This window comes from Ziziphus jujuba, chromosome 8 (assembly GCF_031755915.1).
Source record: "Ziziphus jujuba cultivar Dongzao chromosome 8, ASM3175591v1".
Taxonomy (NCBI): Eukaryota; Viridiplantae; Streptophyta; class Magnoliopsida; order Rosales; family Rhamnaceae; genus Ziziphus; species Ziziphus jujuba.
In genome coordinates, this window is record NC_083386.1 from 22,433,759 (window position 1) to 22,452,873 (window position 19,115).

The following is a 19,115-nucleotide window of genomic DNA, read 5'->3' on the forward strand; positions in this document are numbered from 1 at the left end:
GAAAAGAAAGGGAGCAAAGAAATTGAACTCCCTAACTTGTAGCTTATAGTTTAGATGAATAAGTTGCTAGCTACCAAATCCTTTGATCTAATCTATAGATTAAATCAAATGGCGGGTTTGGGTAGAATGGAATTATGTAAATGTTGACGTGCTTGGTAGATTGCCTTGTACATGTCATATCTAGTACCCAGATATGGGTTGATGCAAACATTCATATGCCTAGCTATATATCTACTTCCCAAAAATACAGTGAATTTTGGTGGATATATTAATTGATTTGATTAAGATATAACAAATATTATATATAGTTGAGTTGACTAAGAAGTAAGAATTATTCACCAAAATTAAAAAAAAAAAAAAAAGGAAATGAGAATTGATCATTGCTCTATATTTTACTACTAAAGCTATTATTTGCTGAGACATCAAATAATATATCTTTCATAGTTAATTCCTCATAAAAACAAAACAAAATAAAAAATATTACATTTATTAAGTATTATTTTTTGTTAATTTAAATATCTTACTTTTCTTCTTTAAATTCAATTAATTAGCATTTTAGATTCTATTGTACCTACCAATAAAACGGAAAGCTAGTTATATATATATATATATATATATATATATATATGTATATTTGGTTCTTGATGATAGGACCCTTTCAAAGAAGTATCATTGAGTAAGGATCATTGAGCAATCCTTAAGGAAAGCTTAATAGAAACTCACTTGAACCATAGGTAACTAAATATATAGAATATAAATAACACCTCAGTATATATATTTAGATAGAACTATCATCGCATGCAAAATCTTATATTATAGTCAACAATTATAACTAGTTATACTATAAACCATTATCATATATACATACTAGGTTATTATTGTATCTATAATTTATATAAGAGCATTTTAAAATTAATTTTAAATTAGGTTAGACAGCTATATAGATAAGTCTAGATAAAAATAATTATAGACAGGGAAATATAAAATACTGTTGTTGCTGTGGAATATTAAAATAGTCAAGTGATGCACAATGTAAATTGGTCTACAATTTCAAACTAGTCCCATCAAACATTTCATGTAAACCAACATTTCTTATGCCATAAAATAAAATAAATAACAATTTTAACTAATACAACCATTTAAAAATCTGATTAATTAAACACCAAGATTCCAAATATAAAATAAACTAAAATACCATAAATCCATATACAATGTACAAAATTTACCTAATAATATTGTCAAATTCTACAATCAACGATTTCAATTTCAAAAATTCAAACCAATAGCAATTGCACTAAACCATGAGCTCAAATAATCCAAATATTTAAGTGGTAAGATTCAAAAGTTTACCATAAGCATACTAGAGTTTGAAATCATCTAAAATTTTAACAAAAATATATGAAATGATAATACTTATTTTTATATATTTGTATAGCCATACTCATATATATATATATATATACACATACATATAAAATCATAATTCTCAAAATTCATTGTGGATTCAAAATCATGAAATTAACATTTAAACAATGACCAAATTTGTTTTCAAAAATACTTCCACTCATAGATACCAACGATGCCTACTTCTACTTAGCTACAAATCGCCATAAGGTTTTGTGCCTAAAATATGCAAAAAATATTATTTAAGCTTTTAAAAATTTATCTAAAGATATTAGTGCACTTCAAAAATTCTAAAATTAATCCTACCACTTTAAAATTACAAAAATTGAACACCGAATGATACAATTACATTGCATCTTATTGAACCAAGTATCCAAAATTGAGATTTTTCACTTGAAGATCAATTTTACTAAACTGAATTCTAATATATCACAATAACATCTAAGAACACACCACCATCTTCAATTTAGTTTTAAATTTTTAACTTATAGTCTAATTCTATATGATATTTAACTAATTAATCTAAAAATAGAAAATTAATCATACAATATTTAAAATTTATAAATTTTATATAAATGGAAAATCTATAGGATGGGGATCGTAGTGATATACTTAGCTTGGTTTAAACATGTTGCTGATGATTGGAAAACTTGTTAAAATTTTTAGTTAAACTTAATGTTCATAGATTTCTCAGATAGTGAGGAATCTTGAAAAATAAAGGAAAAATTTGAGCTCATAGGGATGAAAATAAGGGGAAAACGGTGTATGGAGAGGCCTAAATTGGCCATAATCGAGTCAAATGGTGGAAAAATTGAAAATGGCCACCATCGGCTTTGCCGACTTGATCTAAGTGTGTTTGGCAATAGTTGATTGTGATTTTAGGTGTTGGCCATGATTTCTAGTGGGCAAGTCTGCTGAAGGCTGGGTTTGCCAGTGGTCAGGTGTATGTGATGTATTGGTGGCTTGATCTAATGAATCAGCTAGAGGTGGTAATTAAGGTCATGATACGGTGACACGACTCGAAAACGACACGGAATAAATGGGTTCGGATCATAATCAGGTCCTCATTTTTGGGTTGACCCGTTTAATTCGAAATTGATCTGTTATGACCCATTTATTAAACGTGTCAGTTGCAATCCGACACAATTATATACATATTACAATCCATTTAAATTTGATTTTCCCATAATATATATTTAATAAATAAAAAATATTATAAATTAAAAAACTTTATAAAAGTAATTTTCTATAAAAGCACATGTATTGAGATTTATGTACTGTGGATTAGAATTTGCAAATATAATTTGAGGGATATTACTATGAAATTTAAATATTGTATATTAATTTTTTAATGTTTAAATTATTTTTAAGTTGTTTTTTTAATTATTATTTTTAAATCATTTTCAAATGGGGAGCTTGATTTTCAAACTAGTAGAATAGATATATTAATAAACAAGTTAATTCTCAATAAATAGGTTAATTTTAAATTAATATGTTAATTTTCTATAAATAGGTTAATATGTAGGTTAATATTCAGGTTAATAGGTTAATAGGTCAACACGACTTGTTAAAGTAATCGTGTTAAATAGGTTGTGTCAGGTTGATCTGTTTATAAACAGGCTGAGTTAGTGTTTTAGATATCTGACACGATTAATAAACGGATCGGGTTAGAGTTGAGTATTTTTAACACGATTATTAAACGGATCGACACGAATACGACACGTGGACACGAATTGTCACCTCTAGAATAAGCGTCAACCCAACCCAACTAGAGGGATAAACATGTTTGAATTTTTAGACAAATTCTGTATTTTTCAAATTGTTTAATGATGCATGCTTTCCTATATATATATATATATATATATGCGCCTTTTCGATCACTAGTGAACAAAAACTTATATTGGTTTAAATACAGATAAACTACTAATAAATCAAACTTTTTACAACTATTAGATTTTAACCGTGATTCTAAATTAGGTGTGCTGCCGGCCTATAAATTCATATTGACAAACTTTTTGCAATGATACAAGATTTAAAGCCAAATTTCATCTCTAAAGTAATATATATAAGCCTTTGGATTACTAGTGGATGAAAACTATATTGATTTAAATACATATAAAATACTGATATACTAAACTTTTAGAATCATAAAGTTTTAGCCATAATTCCAAATTAGGCATATTATTAACCTATAAACTCATATCGACAAACATTTTTGCAATGATATAAGATTTAACGCTAGATTATGTTTTCAAAGTAAAATCAAATTTGATCCCATTTAAAAGTTTAATTTGATCAAACTTTGTCAATTCTAGTCAAATTGTTCAAAATTTTAAATTCTAGGTTTTTGTTTGGGATAGATCAAGCGGATATCATAATACATGTTAATATTTAAGAAATTGAACAATATTAATTTCTAGATTAAAAAAAAAAAAAGAAAAGAGAATTTGAGATGTGATGGAAACTTGTGAATGTCCAAAACTATCAACGCTTGTGTGCCACCCGCAGTAGTAAGAAAATCATGAATAAAAATCAAGAAGGCCCTAGTAGCATGACAATAATATGATGCCAGATGTATCAAAAGTATATTTACCAAGGACGGTGTGATTATCTCTTTTTGAAAAAATGTTATCATTTTATTAACGTATATTAGTTACATCTATTTTTCAAAAAAAATATTTATTTATATTTAGATTATATTAATTTTTCATCCAATAAAATAAAAACAAGTCATGCATAGTTAGCAAAACATACATCTTGTTATGGTTGATCGCAAAATTGTAGTAATGGACTCACTGTAGCTCCTATTTTACCCATTCCTAATTTGGGCCAGACTTAATTGGACTCAATTAGTACCCCAATGTGATTTTCTTAAAGGATCAATTTTGATGGGCTGAATTTTCACAAGAGAAGCCCAAACTGAAGCCGTCAAATAATTTTTGCCGTCAAAATTTTTCCAAATTTAGATTTTGAAATTCATCAGACATTGCAGACACGCACCTGTTGAAATCTGACACAAATCTCGTCGTCGTCTTTCCTACTAATTTTTCACTGCATACAGAGAAAGTAGAGAAGCTTTTCTTTTGTTTTTCGTGTTTTTATTTTTTTTGGGGGGGTTATGGTTTGGCCTCTGTATTTGAACGGTGAATCTCTGTTTGGAAACAAGCCCTAGACTCTTCCTGTTCGTCGCCTGTGAGGAGTTTTAGGGTTTTTCTTTTTTCATTTTTCTTTTTTCTTTTTTTTTACTTGGTGGGAGAAAAGCTTGAGAATCCTGAAATTGAGACGGTTTGCTGGAGTTGAATTACATGTTGATTGCGAGCCTAAGTTTTGGACTGAGTGTTTTAGAGAGAGAGTTGGAGAGAGAGAGTGATACGGATGGAAGGTGGGGGAAGGAGGATATCAGCAAGCCCTAGACCATGCAGTGGTAGGCGTGTAGTAGCGAAGAAGAGGCCTAGGGTTGGTGGTGTGGATGGGTTCGTCAACAGCGTTAAGAAGCTCCAGCGAAGAGAAATCAGTTCGAAACGTGACCGAGCTTTCACCATGAGCGATGCACAGGAAAGGTTTCGGAATATCCGTCTTCAGGTTTTTTTTTCCCTCCCCATCATCTTTTTTTTTTTTTTTTTTTCTGTGCTTAGTGTTTGGATAGTTGTGTGCTTTTGATGGGTTTACTTACCTCGTTTATAGATGCGGATTTTTACGAAGTTCAAGTTTTTGATTTGCTTTAAATTTTGCTAAAAAAGGGGAAAAAAAAAGAAAAAAAGGGGCTCTTCGTTAAGCTATTATGCAGTGAGATCCTCTGGGATTTGATGTTGATCATATTAATCTGATTATAAGTTTAAAGCTGTCGGCGAAGACTCTTGTCGTTTTGTTTGCAAATTATTCCTTTTTTTTTAAAAAAAATTATTTTTATCGATTGCAAGTGAAACTTATTGAGCTTTCGAAATCTCATATTTGCTAAGTTTTGTAAATATACAGAGGAGACTTAGAATAGGGTGCCTTAAAAATCTTTGTATGATTAGAGCTTCATAGAATTACAGCTAAAGTTGAAAAGCATGTCATATTGAGTAGGATTCTACACATGAAGAATATTATCTTCCTCTTTAATTTGTAGAAAAGAGCTTGGATTTTGTGATATAGGGTTGAATATGTATTTAAAATCAAAACTTTAATGTTTCTTCACCTAGCCTCGTGTGCATTTACTGGCTTCGTGCCGTTCACCTTATGCCAACTAACATTAACCCTTTCAATCATTGATAAGGATTAGTATTTCTTTCTGTGAGTTTTATCCTTTCTTATATATATATATATATTTTTTTTTTTTGCCACTTTAGCTGTGCCCTAGAGAACTATGCTTTTTAAGAGAATTGGTGCCAACGTATGATATTGTTCTAGTAATCTTTTGAAAAAAGCTAAAAGATACTTGTGCATCAAATGGTGGTTAATAAATTTATGGATGAGTAATTCCTTCTGAAATATTATTAGTAAAAAGAAAAGATTTGTATACTGATAGTGTTCTTAGTGTTTGATTCTTTATATGCTGTAATGGTGTTTGCATGAATTTATGAACAGGAGGAATATGACACCCATGATCCAAAAGGTCATTGTTCCATGGTACTGCCCTTCCTGCGAAAGAGGTCAAAGATCATTGAGATTGTAGCAGCACGAGACATAGTGTTTGCTCTAGCACAATCAGGTGTTTGTGCAGCATTTAGCCGAGGTAGTAGCTATAATTTTGTACTTTAAATTTATTTGGACTTGTTAGAATGTAACTTTGTATCTAAAAGTGAAGTGAGGGGACTTTAAATAGTTTTCTTATTTGGATGCAGAGACTAACCAGAGGATATGCTTTCTGAACGTCAGTCCAGATGAAGTTATACGAAGCTTGTTTTATAATAAAAACAATGACTCACTTATCACAGTTTCAGTTTATGCTTCAGACAATTTCAGTTCGTTGAAATGTAGAAGCACACGAATTGAGTATGTAAATCTGTGTCCCTCCAACCACACGTAAAAAGAAAAAGTTCTTTAGAATGAATGTTTTGGTTATCATAATTTATTTATTATTATTATTATTATTTTTCCTGTGTTGTTTGACATTCTTTCTAAAGAGGTTGACATTTAATGTGGTTCAGATACATACGGAGGGGTAAACCAGATGCCGGCTTTGCTCTTTTTGAATCTGAGTCATTGAAATGGCCTGGTTTTGTCGAGTTTGATGATGTAAATGGGAAGGTACTCACCTATTCAGCACAGGATAGGTAAATTTAAATTTTATCAAAGTTTATTGCAATGTAATACTCTGAATTGATATTAGCTTCTTGGATTTGATATATTTTCTCTTTTATTCTAGTATATATAAGGTGTTTGACCTGAAGAACTACACGATGTTGTACTCGATATCAGATAAACATGTTCAAGAGATTAAAATCAGGTTAGCTTTCTTCACATTGTGCGTCTTTTAGATACATTTATGCAGTGGTTATGGTTCATGTACTTGTGCATGACAGATGTTACCATTTTCTTATTCTTTTTTAATCTTTTTATATCACTGTTTCATCTCTTTATTCTTTTTTTACATTTTTCATGGTGACTTATATCTCCATTTTTTGCTGTTATATTCTTCATTTATTTATTTATTTATTTTTGAACAGTCCTGGGATCATGCTGTTGATTTTTACCAAGGCTAGTGGTCATGTTCCACTTAAGATTCTATCGATAGAGGATGGTACTGTTCTTAAATCATTCAACCATCTCCTGCATCGGAATAAGAAGGTGGATTTCATTGAACAGTTCAATGAAAAGCTTCTTGTTAAGCAAGAAAATGAGAACCTTCAGATTCTTGACGTAAGAAACCTTATTGAAATTTGCAATGGTTTTAGTTTCTTTAATAATATATTTTAATAACATTCTTGACAAAAGGATATGATGAATGACACTATATGTAGGTTCGCAATTTTGATCTAACGGAAGTTAGCAGAACTGAATTTATGACGCCTTCAGCATTTATATTTTTGTACGAGAACCAGTTGTTCTTGACGTTTAGAAATCGAACTGTGGCTGTTTGGAACTTCCGAGGGGAGCTTGTTACTTCATTTGAGGATCACCTATTGTGGCATCCTGACTGCAACACTAATAACATATACATTACTAGTGATCAGGATCTTATTATTTCTTACTGCAAGGCTGATTCCGATGATCCATTGTCCGAAGGAAGTGGTAATATTTTAACCTCCAGCTTTTTATTTGCAATATAGAAATTATATTAATGTAAAAATTTGAACTTTTTATCAAGCTGGGTAGCAAGTATGGTTTTGGGTGTTTATGTGTGGCCTGATGTCTGATATTCATAAGGGTGATAAGGATGAAGACTATAATTACCTTCTGAAATTTTTTCTCTCAACCCCAAGTTGAGAAGTGTCCAAGTTTGGTTTCTGTATTTGGTGTAAAGCCTCAAAGTCGTGTTGATCTATATGACTTGAAATTCAATAGACCTTCACTCTTGCAATGTTATAAGGTTACTTTACATATTACATGGATGGAGGGTGTGATCAAATCATTGTATTATTGTTATTGGGATGAATTTGAGAATCTTGGTTCGGAAAATGGAGTAGAGGATTCATTGAAATGGGTCAGCCAATCTGAGTCAGCATACAATCTTCATTAACTCATTCTTTTGTCAAGTTAAGTCCTTTGAGGGCAGGTTTTCTTGAATCGAGTGTCATACATCATCTTTTGTTGGCATTTCATATATATGCAATGGTGATCTTTTAAGAGGTTGGATATAATGAATGGTTTCATGTGTTTCTAAAGTGTGCTGTAATCGTTATGTGTAATCTTCTCTCTTTGTAACATAGCTGTGTCCATCGTCTCTGGACCTAATTTATTGATCTCTAACGGTGTTTGCATCTCCATTGCAGCAGGGTCCATTAATATCAGCAATATTCTGACGGGGAAATGCCTTGCTAAGATAAGAGCAAGTAACAGTCTTCCAATGGAGAATGAATGCTGTCGTAGTCGCAAAGGTTGTAGTATCAGTTGCAATTCAAAAAAGCGGACTCATACCTCCAGAATTAGGAGTACAGTAGCAGAAGCTTTGGAAGATATTACAGCTCTCTTTTACGATGAAGAGCGGAATGAGATCTATACAGGCAATCGACATGGTCTAGTTCATGTATGGTCTAACTAATGATTTCTTCATGTTGTTACTTGTGTCTATTAGTTTCATTATTGTTCTTTATAGTTGTCAGAATTGATTGCGTTGCTTCCATGCAAGAACTCCTGGAAAAGTGTATCACTAGATTGCCTTGTATCAAGTGTTAAAATCCCATGTTTTACCTTAATTGGTATTCCTTCTGTACCTGTATTCAAGTTGATATCATATTTTATAGAGTGGCTCTTAACGATGGTGGATTTAGAAATTGTATTTGACCTGTGTATTAAAAGTTGATCTAGTTTCGTTTTTAACGCATTAATATATGCTATCTAAGCTTTATAATGCTTTTCCTCGTATCAATGTTCAAGTCAGAATTTTAAATTTTTGAATTTTGAATTTTGAATTTTGGATTTTGAATTACAAGGCAACGGCCTTAACTCTGTTGATCATTGTTGACAAACAAAATTTGAATATCAGTTGCAATAAAACGGATGTGATAATGCAAGTATTCCAAACTCGAGTAACTTTAATACAACTCAAATTGAGTTGAAAAATGCATCGCACTTGCCTAAAATCCAGCTGGCTTTTGCCAATTCTAATAAAGGAGGCCAATAGAATTATGTTGCTTTTCAGTTGAGTAAGTGTTGTACCATTTTCACATGGATTACATCTATCGGGCTATATAAAGCAAATAGAGCATCAATAATCAGTGGAGTGACATCTTGTATCATGTTTTTTATTTTTATTTTTAGTTTTATTGATTAAATAGAAAATGTTGGAGGGGTCAAAAATTGGTATACCTTGCAATCTTAGTGGTGGAATTCAAATTGATCAAACTCACTACGTGTTTTTCTGAAAATTGCTTTTGAAATTGATGGGATTGGACCTATTGGTGTGTAAACGGTTCCCACAAGTAAAACTATTTATATATATAACCCTACAAAATTTTGTCTATAAAATAGCGTGGCAGAGTGTTATTGGCTATAAATTCAATTTCTTATCTTGCTTATAACATGCCAACCAAATTAGCGTTCTTAAACATACTTATGAGTCGTCCCCATACGATCCTTAGATAGACGAATCATTTACCAAAGTTTATTACCTTACATGTCCTGACACCTATATATAGCTCTTCCTTTCCAACTGTAGTAGATAATTATAACCATTTGCATAATCATAATTATATACTTATTGATTGATAACTTACTTTACTTAGTTTGCATGAACATAATATGACAAAGACACTTTACTTAGTTTGCATGAACATAATACAACAATGACTTTTCCGTAACATAAGTCATAATTAATAACATAAATCATAATTAAAGTCTAAAATTTTAGTATTGATGGAAATATCGAAGTTTCAAAATAGGAATAAATTTATGGAAATATCAAAATTATCAAATATTAATAAAAATTTATAAATAATGATGGAAATTAATGAAAATTTATTTTAAAGAATGAAATTTTTTATTAAAACTTTAGGATTAACTTATTCAATTAATTAATTATTGAATTAACTATCAAAATTATAAAAATATTGAATAGATATTATATTTCTCTTGATCAATCAATTTATAATAAGAGTTAAAATTTATAAATATATTATTTTAATAAAAAACAAAAATATACATATTTGATAAAATTATTTATTGTCTAAAATATATAAAATAATTATTATAATTATATTATATTTCATAAATACTATTTCAATACCATATGGAATTTCTAGATGGCTGAAAATTATTGATTTTTTTCTAATTTTTATTTTAAAATATGAAATGCGAGAAGTAATTATTAAAATATATATATATATATATTTATAACTTTTAATGTAATTATTAATATGACAACAATATAAATATCTTATAGTTGAGTTTACTGAGATTATGTTGAGTTTACTAAAAATATACATGTGCATTCATGTGCATACATAAGGTACCAATCCTTAATTATAAACAAGGTTAGAAAAATTGATATTGACGAAATTATCGAAGATTCAAAATATAAAAAATTATCAAATATAAATAAAAACTCATAAAATTTATGAAAATTTATTTAAATAAAAAAATTTATTAAAACTTTAGAATTAACTTATTTAATCAGTTAATTATCAAATTTACTATATAAAATTCATTTAATATTTTTCTTAGTTATTAATATATAGTAAGCAACATAGGGATCCTCTCCATTTCAAAGAAAATGGAGGATATCAATTTCCATTAGCTTAATTGTGCCACATCATTTTTTTAAATCTTATTGCTATGGTTATTCTAGGTCATTTCTATTTATTTGACAACAATCTCATTAGTTATTAATTGGTGTTAATTTCCTTATATAATTTAAATATGCCTACCTAACATTAAATTACTAATTAATTACTTTTAAGGAAAAAAAATTACAAAATATTATCAAAGTAATACTTTAATATATTTGGATTATAATTATCTTTTAAGGGTGTTTACAATTAAAAATAAAATAAGAATATAGATGCTTTCAAATTCAAGTTGTAAAAACAAATCATGTTTCTCAAAATTCTCAGTCAAGTTCTCAAATAATAAACATATATAAAAAATTTAAAAACATTTAACAAAAATATCACATCTTTACCACACCAAAATTAATCTTTTTCTAGGATAAATGTAGCAAAATTTGTAGTTTTGAAATATTAAGAATTCATCTCTACTTCATAGTTAAAAATAAAATACGAATATATATTCAAGTTGTAAAAACAAAACATGTTACTCAAAATTCTCAGTCAAGTTCTCAAAAAATAAACATATATAAAAAATTTAAAAACATTTAACAAAAATATCACATCTTTACCACTCCAAAATTAATCGCTTTCTAGGATAAATGTAGGAAAATTTGTAGTTTTGAAATATTAAGAATTCATCTCTACTTCATAGTCTTCTGCATTTAGATTATGTAGAAATATTTTGCGATTGTTTTTGTTTGTTTGTTTTTTTTTTTTTTCCTTGAAAGCAATCAATTAGTAATTTAATTCTGGACAAACATATTTTATTAATTTATTTTAATACTAAATTATATTAAAAAAATTAGCACTAATCAATAACTAATGAAATTGCTTTTAAATTAATAATGATGATATAGAACCAACATAACCATTGGATCTAAAAAAATGATGTGGCATAATTTGATCATTCCAAATTGAGATCTTACATTTCAAGGGAAATGGAGAGTATCTTTGCGTAAACTTTAATGGTCATGAATATATTATTATCAATAAAAAATACAAAACAAATACATACTTGATAAAAATATTTAATAATTAAGATTTATACAAAAATTATTATAATTATATTATATGTCATAAAACGTCATCTCAACATTACATATAATTCTTAGATAGTTGAAAATTATTGATCTCTTCCTTATTCTCATTTGAAAATATGAAATATGATAAGTAATTACAAAATTTATTTCTTTGATAGTTTTGCATGTAATTATTAATATGTCAATTATATGGATATTTAAATGTAGCTATATTTGTTGATAATATATTAGTTGACTGTACGTAAAATTATTATTAATTGATGATTAAATTTGAGACAATATCCTCTTTAACGACATTTCATAAATATTTCATCAATTGATTTAGCTTTATTTGCAAAAGATATATTTCATAAACATCTTCATAATATTTATTTACTTTATAATATTTCTTATTTATTTCACATTCATATTTATATTTTTGTCTATATCATAATTTGTTTTTATTTTATTATATTTATAGAAATAAATTATGGTAAAACAAATATTTGGTAGATAGACAGTTAAATATCAATAATATTTATTAGACAAAATTACATTTAATAGAAATTTTTAAAATTTTTTTATGAAAATTATAGATTTTTTTGATAAAGTTGTAAAAAAATTAATGTAGATATTTAATAGAAATTTTTATAGAAAGCTTGTGAAAATATTAGAAATTTCAATGAAAAATTTGGAACTTTCACCCATTCTTATTTAAGATTGAAATTTCCTATCTATTGTTTGAAAATATTAAAATTTTGATGAATTTTTTACGAAAGTTTTGATTTTTTAAACCTTAAATTATACATACATATTGGATATCATAAAATCCTACTTCTCTTTATTTCTTTCCATTTCCTACTAGTAAATCTTGCTGCCTATACATAATAAAATAATTAAAAACGTTAATAAAATCTTTTTACGCTTAATTGGAAAAACTTAAAAAAAATCCAAAATACAAACTTACATAAAACTCTAAAAATTTTTTATTATTTTTTTTTATAACATATCAGTAACCATTAACTTTAAAAATAAGGAAGCCTTTTTTACTTTATAACTCAAGTCCGTAATAAAAGCCTATAAAATATCTTTGTAAAATGAAATTCGTTTGATGCCTTAAATAAATCCTAAAAAAATTCCAGAAACAGCACGTAAAACAGTGCACTTGCAAAAATCATAACTCACGCAATGTAACTCTGAATGACATGAAATCAATGATCAAAGTTTTCTTTTAACTTATAGTTTCCAGGTAAATATGTCATCAAATAATAAAAATACTTATATATGCCACAAAATAACCAACCAAAAAAAAAGAAAAAAAAAAAAAAACAACGATTTTATGGGTTTATGGTAGAATTGGAAACATCACTTATAAAACCCAATTAAACTTTAAAAGGATAACCAAAACAATTCTTTTACTATAGAAATGCTTCTTTTCTAACAAGGAAACCCATCATATATACCTACGGAATGTTTGGTATCCTATATTGTATTGGAATATGAATTGGATTAGATTGGAATGGATTTGATTAGAATGAATTGTATGATGTAATATTATACTGCATTTGGTATTATAATGTATTATATTATATATTTTTATCTTTATTAAAGTAAAAATATTCACTATGCTTGAAAGAAAGGGGGGGAGGAACCAAAAACCGACTCTTTTCAAAAATCCTAATCTATCATTCCTTTGGTTATTTAATCTAGATCAATAAAAAAAAAAAAAATCTATTGCTCTTGCTAATCCAAATTTTATTCACCAAAAATTTTTAAACCATTTTTTTTATTTAATGTGCTGCTGCTTAATTTAGAACCCAGAAATTCAAGGAAAAGGTAAAGGATTGTCATTTTTGAACGAATGGAAGTTTGCAATTGAAGCTCAAGGTCTTGAACATGAACTTCTTGCCATCTTAGATTCCGATTGAAGAAGAAAAAGAAAAGGGATTGTTGCTTGGTGTAGCTCAAGAAATGGAAATTTTTTGGGTAGAGGATAAAGGTACTGGTCTCGAAGTGCTACTGGTAACATTGATGGTGGCCATGAGGCTGCCAACAAAGTCATTTCGCTAGAAGATTCAAATGTTGAAATTGAGAGTGGGATTGGGAGAGTAAGTACAAAGGAGTGGAAAATGGAGGAACCATCGATGCTGGCATCGATTATGCAGACAATTGGGGGGAGGGGGGGTTTGGGGGTTGTGGTTATGGTGGGAGTGAAGAGGAAGCAAATTGAAGAAAGAGAAAGAAAATAAGGATGAAGATTAATATGGCTTTGGCTGTTTATGGTATTTTTCTTGTGTGTATGAGTTTGGTATTAGTTAATATAACTCATTTGGGGTGCATTGGTTAATACACTCCAGGCTTTATTAAGGATGGAGAAAGGTATTAGATAATCCAACCCATTTGCATTACCAATCATTGTATCGGACAAAATAACACTATACAAAACTTTAATACACTGCACCAAACAATCCCCTAAGGTACAAACTCTAATAAACTAGTGGGGAGAAGTGAAATATAATTTTCTCTGATTTAATCTCTATTTATAAGAGAATTTGAATGTTGTATATGGCAAATTGGTTGTTTGCTCCAACCTGTTCCCAAATGGAACAAAAAAAACCAAATTTTGGTGAAAATGGCTTTTCAGTCATGTGCCAAATTTGATGCCATTTTTGCGTGAATGAACAGTGTTGTAATATGAAATTACGAGTTGACAATGTATATGAATGCCACGTTAGATAATAAATTCATGTTTGGATTGAGCCAATTCATTATTCTAAATTCAAAAAGAACAAATTTAATCACACTAAAATTATGTAGGTTTTTTATTTTATTTATTTTTTATTTTAATCACACTAAATGAAATAGAAATAATTAATATCTTACTTTTTTAATTAAAAAATCAAACTTTATTTTTCCTTTTAATATAGAAACTAAAATTTTAAATTGTAACACATTTTGTTGAAAATTCAACAAGTCGCTAAAAAAAAAATTAATAAATAAACAAGTCTAATCTAAACAAAATTAGTTTCATATATATTTAAGAATTTATAAAAAAAATTATAAATTTCCATTGTTTCCATTATTATAAAGAACATTATAAGAATATATCATTAAATATATTGAATTATTTATTAATATTTATATTGATTTTAAATTACTATTTATTATTTTTGAACTCTTTAACCAAGATTTAAAATATCCGATATTTTTTTGAAATTTCTTCGATATTTTCATTGTTTGAAGGGGTCGACATAAAATTTAGATTTAAAATGAAAATGGATAGAACTTCCATAATATTCATTGAAATTTCTGAAATTTCACCAAAATTTCCATGAAAATTTCTTTAAAATATCCATATCAAATCCTTAACAATTTGGTTAAAAAATCTATAATTTTCATGAAATTTTGAAAATATCCATGGAATTTTTTAATTTTTTTAAAAAATTCATAAATATTATTGATATTTAGTAAATTTTTTTATCAAATTAACTTCATTGATATTTTTTTACCTTTTAATTTCTTTTTAGACATTTAGTGATATAAGCAAAATAGAATGAATTGAATTGAATAACATTAATAAGTTCTACTTATTGAATATTAATAAAGTAAAAATACAAAAATTGTGGATTATATTTTTGAACCTGACAAATCTTATTGTCAAAAATATCTATTTTTCAAATGTGGATAAATGAATGATGAAATGTATACTTGTGAAATAATAATGTTTGTTTGAAAAAATAGAAAAAATTCCTGACAATTCACAATTTTTTTTTTGAAGAAGAAAATTGTTCAAAATATATTCCTTATAAGTTATAATAGGTTTTATTTTTCATTTTCTTTTAAGACGTAGACAATATAACATTCAATTATATCAATCAACTAAATACTCTCTATGAGTTTCTTATGTCACGGAGCATCTTACAATAGTATTATAAAGTTTTAAAATTAAATGAATATTTATGAAATATCATCATATAGCAACTTATGGATACCATCTTACACTCAACCATCAGAGAGTAGTAGTTATGCACATAGTCAACCAATAATGCAAGACCTATATGGTTGGCATTCAATAATTATTTTTATAGTTAATAAAGATTAGGCTTTTATTTTTTGTTTTTTTTTATTATATATATTTTTTTGATAATTTTCATATTTTTTATAATTTTTTATCAATATTTAATATTTTTTAATTTTTTATAAAAATTTTTATATTTTAAATTTTCGGTATTTTTAATTTTTTTTAAAAAAATATTAAAAAATATTAAAAAATTGGAGGATATTCTATTTTTTTTTTATTATTATTTTTTTATTTTTGTTAAATGTGTTTACGTCCACCTAGCCCTATGAAACACTCTATTTTCCGCCGAAGCCCATTTAAGAAAAAATAATAATAAAAAAAAACAAAAAATAAAAGCCTAATCTTTTTCGCGGCTGTCGGCACAAAAAATTGGGTGCCGTCTGGTCTTTTGGCGTTGCCGTGTTCTTCATCTTCTCTACCTGTGCTTGCATATTGTTCCTGTAAAGGGTCTTTGATAACCTGTAAGCTCTTTTTTTTTTTTTTTTTTTTTTTTTTTTTTTTTGGGTTTTCTATAAAGAGATTTTGGGTTTCTGTGGATGGCTTAGAACTCTAATTTAGGGTTTTTATTTTTATTGGTGGTACTTGTATGCTTAATGCAGATTCAAGAGCTGTTTCTTAGTTCTTGCCCTTTAGAGATACTTTGATTTGTTTAATATCTGTTTGATGTTCTTAGAGTTAAATTCTTTTGCTCTAAACACTAATTGACTCCCTTGTAACATAAATGATTCTTTTTTATTTCTTTTTTGAATTTTCCCCTCTCTGTTATCAGTGTTTTACAGTTTATTATTATTATTATTATTATTATTTTTTTTTTTTGGGTTCATGTTCATGTTGGTACTGGACAGAGCATATCAAAATGATCAAGAATAGGCGAGGTGATAGCGGGAAGCAAGGTGATAGAGGGGGACCCTCAACAGCTCCTATGAATTTCAAGGACATGCAATTTGACATGAAGACGATGATGAAAGACATTCAGCATCTGAGTACGTGTTTTGTGTTAATATTCACAGTTTTCTTGTTCTAAAGCGCATACGCATTCTTGTTATTTCGTGTCCAACTCTCTCTCTCTCTCTTCCTCTCTCTCTCTATACATACATACATACATATAGATTATGTTTTCTTCTATTGAATTTGAGAGCTTGAAGTGTATATGATTTGATCTTTTTTTATTGTAGAAAGTAAATTGATATTGTTGTTTTTTTTGCTCATCTCAAATTAAGTAGCTCAATTTCATTATGAATTTGTGAAATTATGGAGTACATACGTCTGAGAATGTAAAAACCACAACTGACTTCGTGAGATTTTATTAAAATGGAGTCTCTTACTTGATAAATCTATGCCTTTTGAGTTGATGTGCTTGGTGGCCTTGTGCAAGTATTAATAGTAGTGTGCAATTGTAATTGTTTTTCATATTTTTTAGATGCAATCAAATGATTCTGTTTTCCATTTACCGCATGATACTCAACCAACTTTTATTGGGAATCTGTACTTTCTTTAGTTTCCAAATGAGCTTCTGACATCTGCTTATGCATGTTATTAGGCATCAAGTAGGAAGTGAAGGGTTTTAGCCTCTTGACGGGAAATTAATGGGTTTGAGGAAAAACTTGAATGCCTGAGACAGTTTGATGTGTCTGACGAATTGAACAGAGTGCATTGATATGTTTTGATGGTATCTTAAATGCTGGAAGTTTGAAATATGGATTCTAGAAATGAACATGTGGTTGTATAATAATTAAGGGACTAATGTATGATTTCATCTTCTTATGGTTTATGCATGGAACCTACCTTAGAGGGTAATTAGTTGGAGTGATCCATACGCATATTATTCTGCATTTATTAAGTTCTCTTTGATCTTGTCAATTACAGGTTCCTCACATATGACATGGAAGGAAAGGAAAGCAATAGAGAATAAGAAGATCATTTCCCTTGGTGGAAAGGTATGGAACATTGTCCTTATTTAATGCAAAAAGCATGCATGGTTGCACTAATCACAAAATCAAGTAATTAAGTGTTTTTTATATGAAGATGACACTAGAATTTTATAAATCTGAAAGCTTCCTAAATATTATCCGTGCTTTCCCTTGAGACAGCCTCAAAAAAATCAGCGACTACCTCTCAGTGTAGCAAGAGTACAGATGAAGAAACAGAAAGAAAGAGAACAGAAAATGCAAAAAGAGGTGATTTGCTTATTCTGTTGCCTTTGGTTTTAATTTATTGGCCTTTCAAAACGTTTTTGCACTTGCTCTTACTGTATTGTAACATATACAGAGTGTGATTCTTGGACGTGTTATTGAGAAATCTGGTGAAATTACGAAGTCTGGTGGTGGGTCTAAAAGATCTGTGGGGAAGCACAGGCCTGAGAATAGCGTTTTGAAAGCAAGCGAAGGTTACTTTAAAAATGGTATACTTGATGTGAAGCATTTATTGCGTTCAACTCCATCAAAAGAGAATGATGCTGGTGCTCCTGTGATCAATAAATGGAAGAAGGGAAGTGGAAAGAAGAAAGGTAAAAAGGGTGGAGGTAGAAAGGGTGGTGGTAAGAAACACCATTGACGACTTTCCGAGTTGCAGAAGTTTTTTCGTTTTTTCCATAGAAAATTAAAAAAGGAAAAAAAAAAAAAAAGAAAAAAAAAAAAAAGGAATTTGCTTTTGTTTCTGTTGATGGTCGTATCAATTATAATTTGATGCTAACTTGATGATATTCTAGGCTTCTTCCAGTTGTATCAGATAGCAGCGGTCAAGAAAATACTTGTTTTTGTATTACTTTACCCACAAGAATTTTGAAACACTTAATTTTTATATAAACTTGCAGTTCCAATCCTCTGAATGTCTGCGTCTGGATCAAATACATGTCAGTAATTGTTTTCATGATGGTAGATTTATAGAGGAGCTGAAACTGGGATATAGGGTTGAGACTCAAAGATCCAGATTCAATATAAATTAATAAAATAATAAAGGAAAATAAATATATTATGCTGTCTTCAAGATTTATTTATTCACCGTGGTCTTGTTCTTAGATTGTGCTTACTATTTTCTTGTACTCTTGGCAATTATTTGTATAATCATAGAGCTTGAAATATTCATAGTGGGATTCTGGTCAATATTGATGGTGGGCAAACATTGGAAAGCAACAGCTTTGATCTGTCTTGTCATGAATCCTTTTGAACGAAATTTGCATGTCTGGTGTGGAAACCGGAAGAT

At 28.5% G+C, this 19,115-nt stretch overlaps 2 protein-coding genes across 4 annotated transcripts; both read left to right on the plus strand.

Moving 5' to 3' along the window:
• Positions 1-4,366: 4,366 nt before the first annotated feature.
• Positions 4,367-8,913, plus strand: LOC107414088 (uncharacterized). 2 transcript variants are annotated; one of them, XM_048470311.2, is made up of 8 exons: positions 4,367-4,986; positions 5,974-6,121; positions 6,231-6,381; positions 6,537-6,662; positions 6,755-6,835; positions 7,056-7,248; positions 7,350-7,620; positions 8,325-8,913. In XM_048470311.2, the coding sequence occupies exons 1-8, from the start codon at positions 4,780-4,782 to the stop codon at positions 8,588-8,590; spliced, it is 1,443 nt and encodes a 480-aa protein (XP_048326268.1). In that variant the 5' UTR covers positions 4,367-4,779; the 3' UTR covers positions 8,591-8,913. The 2 variants fall into 2 exon arrangements, with proteins under 2 accessions (XP_048326268.1, XP_024927607.2); XM_025071839.3 differs by having other exon boundaries at positions 4,368-4,986; positions 8,322-8,913.
• A 7,281-nt stretch (positions 8,914-16,194) lies between these two features.
• On the plus strand, positions 16,195-18,735 carry LOC107414096 (uncharacterized). 2 transcript variants are annotated; one of them, XM_016022193.4, is made up of 5 exons: positions 16,195-16,375; positions 16,760-16,897; positions 17,781-17,851; positions 18,005-18,091; positions 18,183-18,735. In XM_016022193.4, exons 2-5 carry the CDS (start codon positions 16,771-16,773, stop codon positions 18,465-18,467), a joined length of 570 nt encoding a protein of 189 aa, XP_015877679.2. In that variant the 5' UTR covers positions 16,195-16,375; positions 16,760-16,770; the 3' UTR covers positions 18,468-18,735. The 2 variants fall into 2 exon arrangements, with proteins under 2 accessions (XP_015877679.2, XP_048326463.1); XM_048470506.2 differs by lacking the exon at positions 16,195-16,375 and adding an exon at positions 16,434-16,588.
• The last annotated feature ends 380 nt before the right edge of the window (positions 18,736-19,115 follow it).

Excerpts from the sequence above, each read along its gene's own strand:
- LOC107414088 (XM_025071839.3), top strand. The coding sequence starts at position 4,780 with ATGGAAGGTGGGGGAAGGAGGATATCAGCAAGCCCTAGACCATGCAGT. Across the intron at positions 4,987-5,973 it reads TTCGGAATATCCGTCTTCAG|GAGGAATATGACACCCATGA; the intron begins GTTTTTTTTTCC and ends ATTTATGAACAG. Across the intron at positions 6,122-6,230 it reads TTGTGCAGCATTTAGCCGAG|AGACTAACCAGAGGATATGC; the intron begins GTAGTAGCTATA and ends ATTTGGATGCAG.
- LOC107414096 (XM_016022193.4), top strand. The coding sequence starts at position 16,771 with ATGATCAAGAATAGGCGAGGTGATAGCGGGAAGCAAGGTGATAGAGGG. Across the intron at positions 17,852-18,004 it reads TCATTTCCCTTGGTGGAAAG|CCTCAAAAAAATCAGCGACT; the intron begins GTATGGAACATT and ends CCCTTGAGACAG. Across the intron at positions 18,092-18,182 it reads AACAGAAAATGCAAAAAGAG|AGTGTGATTCTTGGACGTGT; the intron begins GTGATTTGCTTA and ends TAACATATACAG.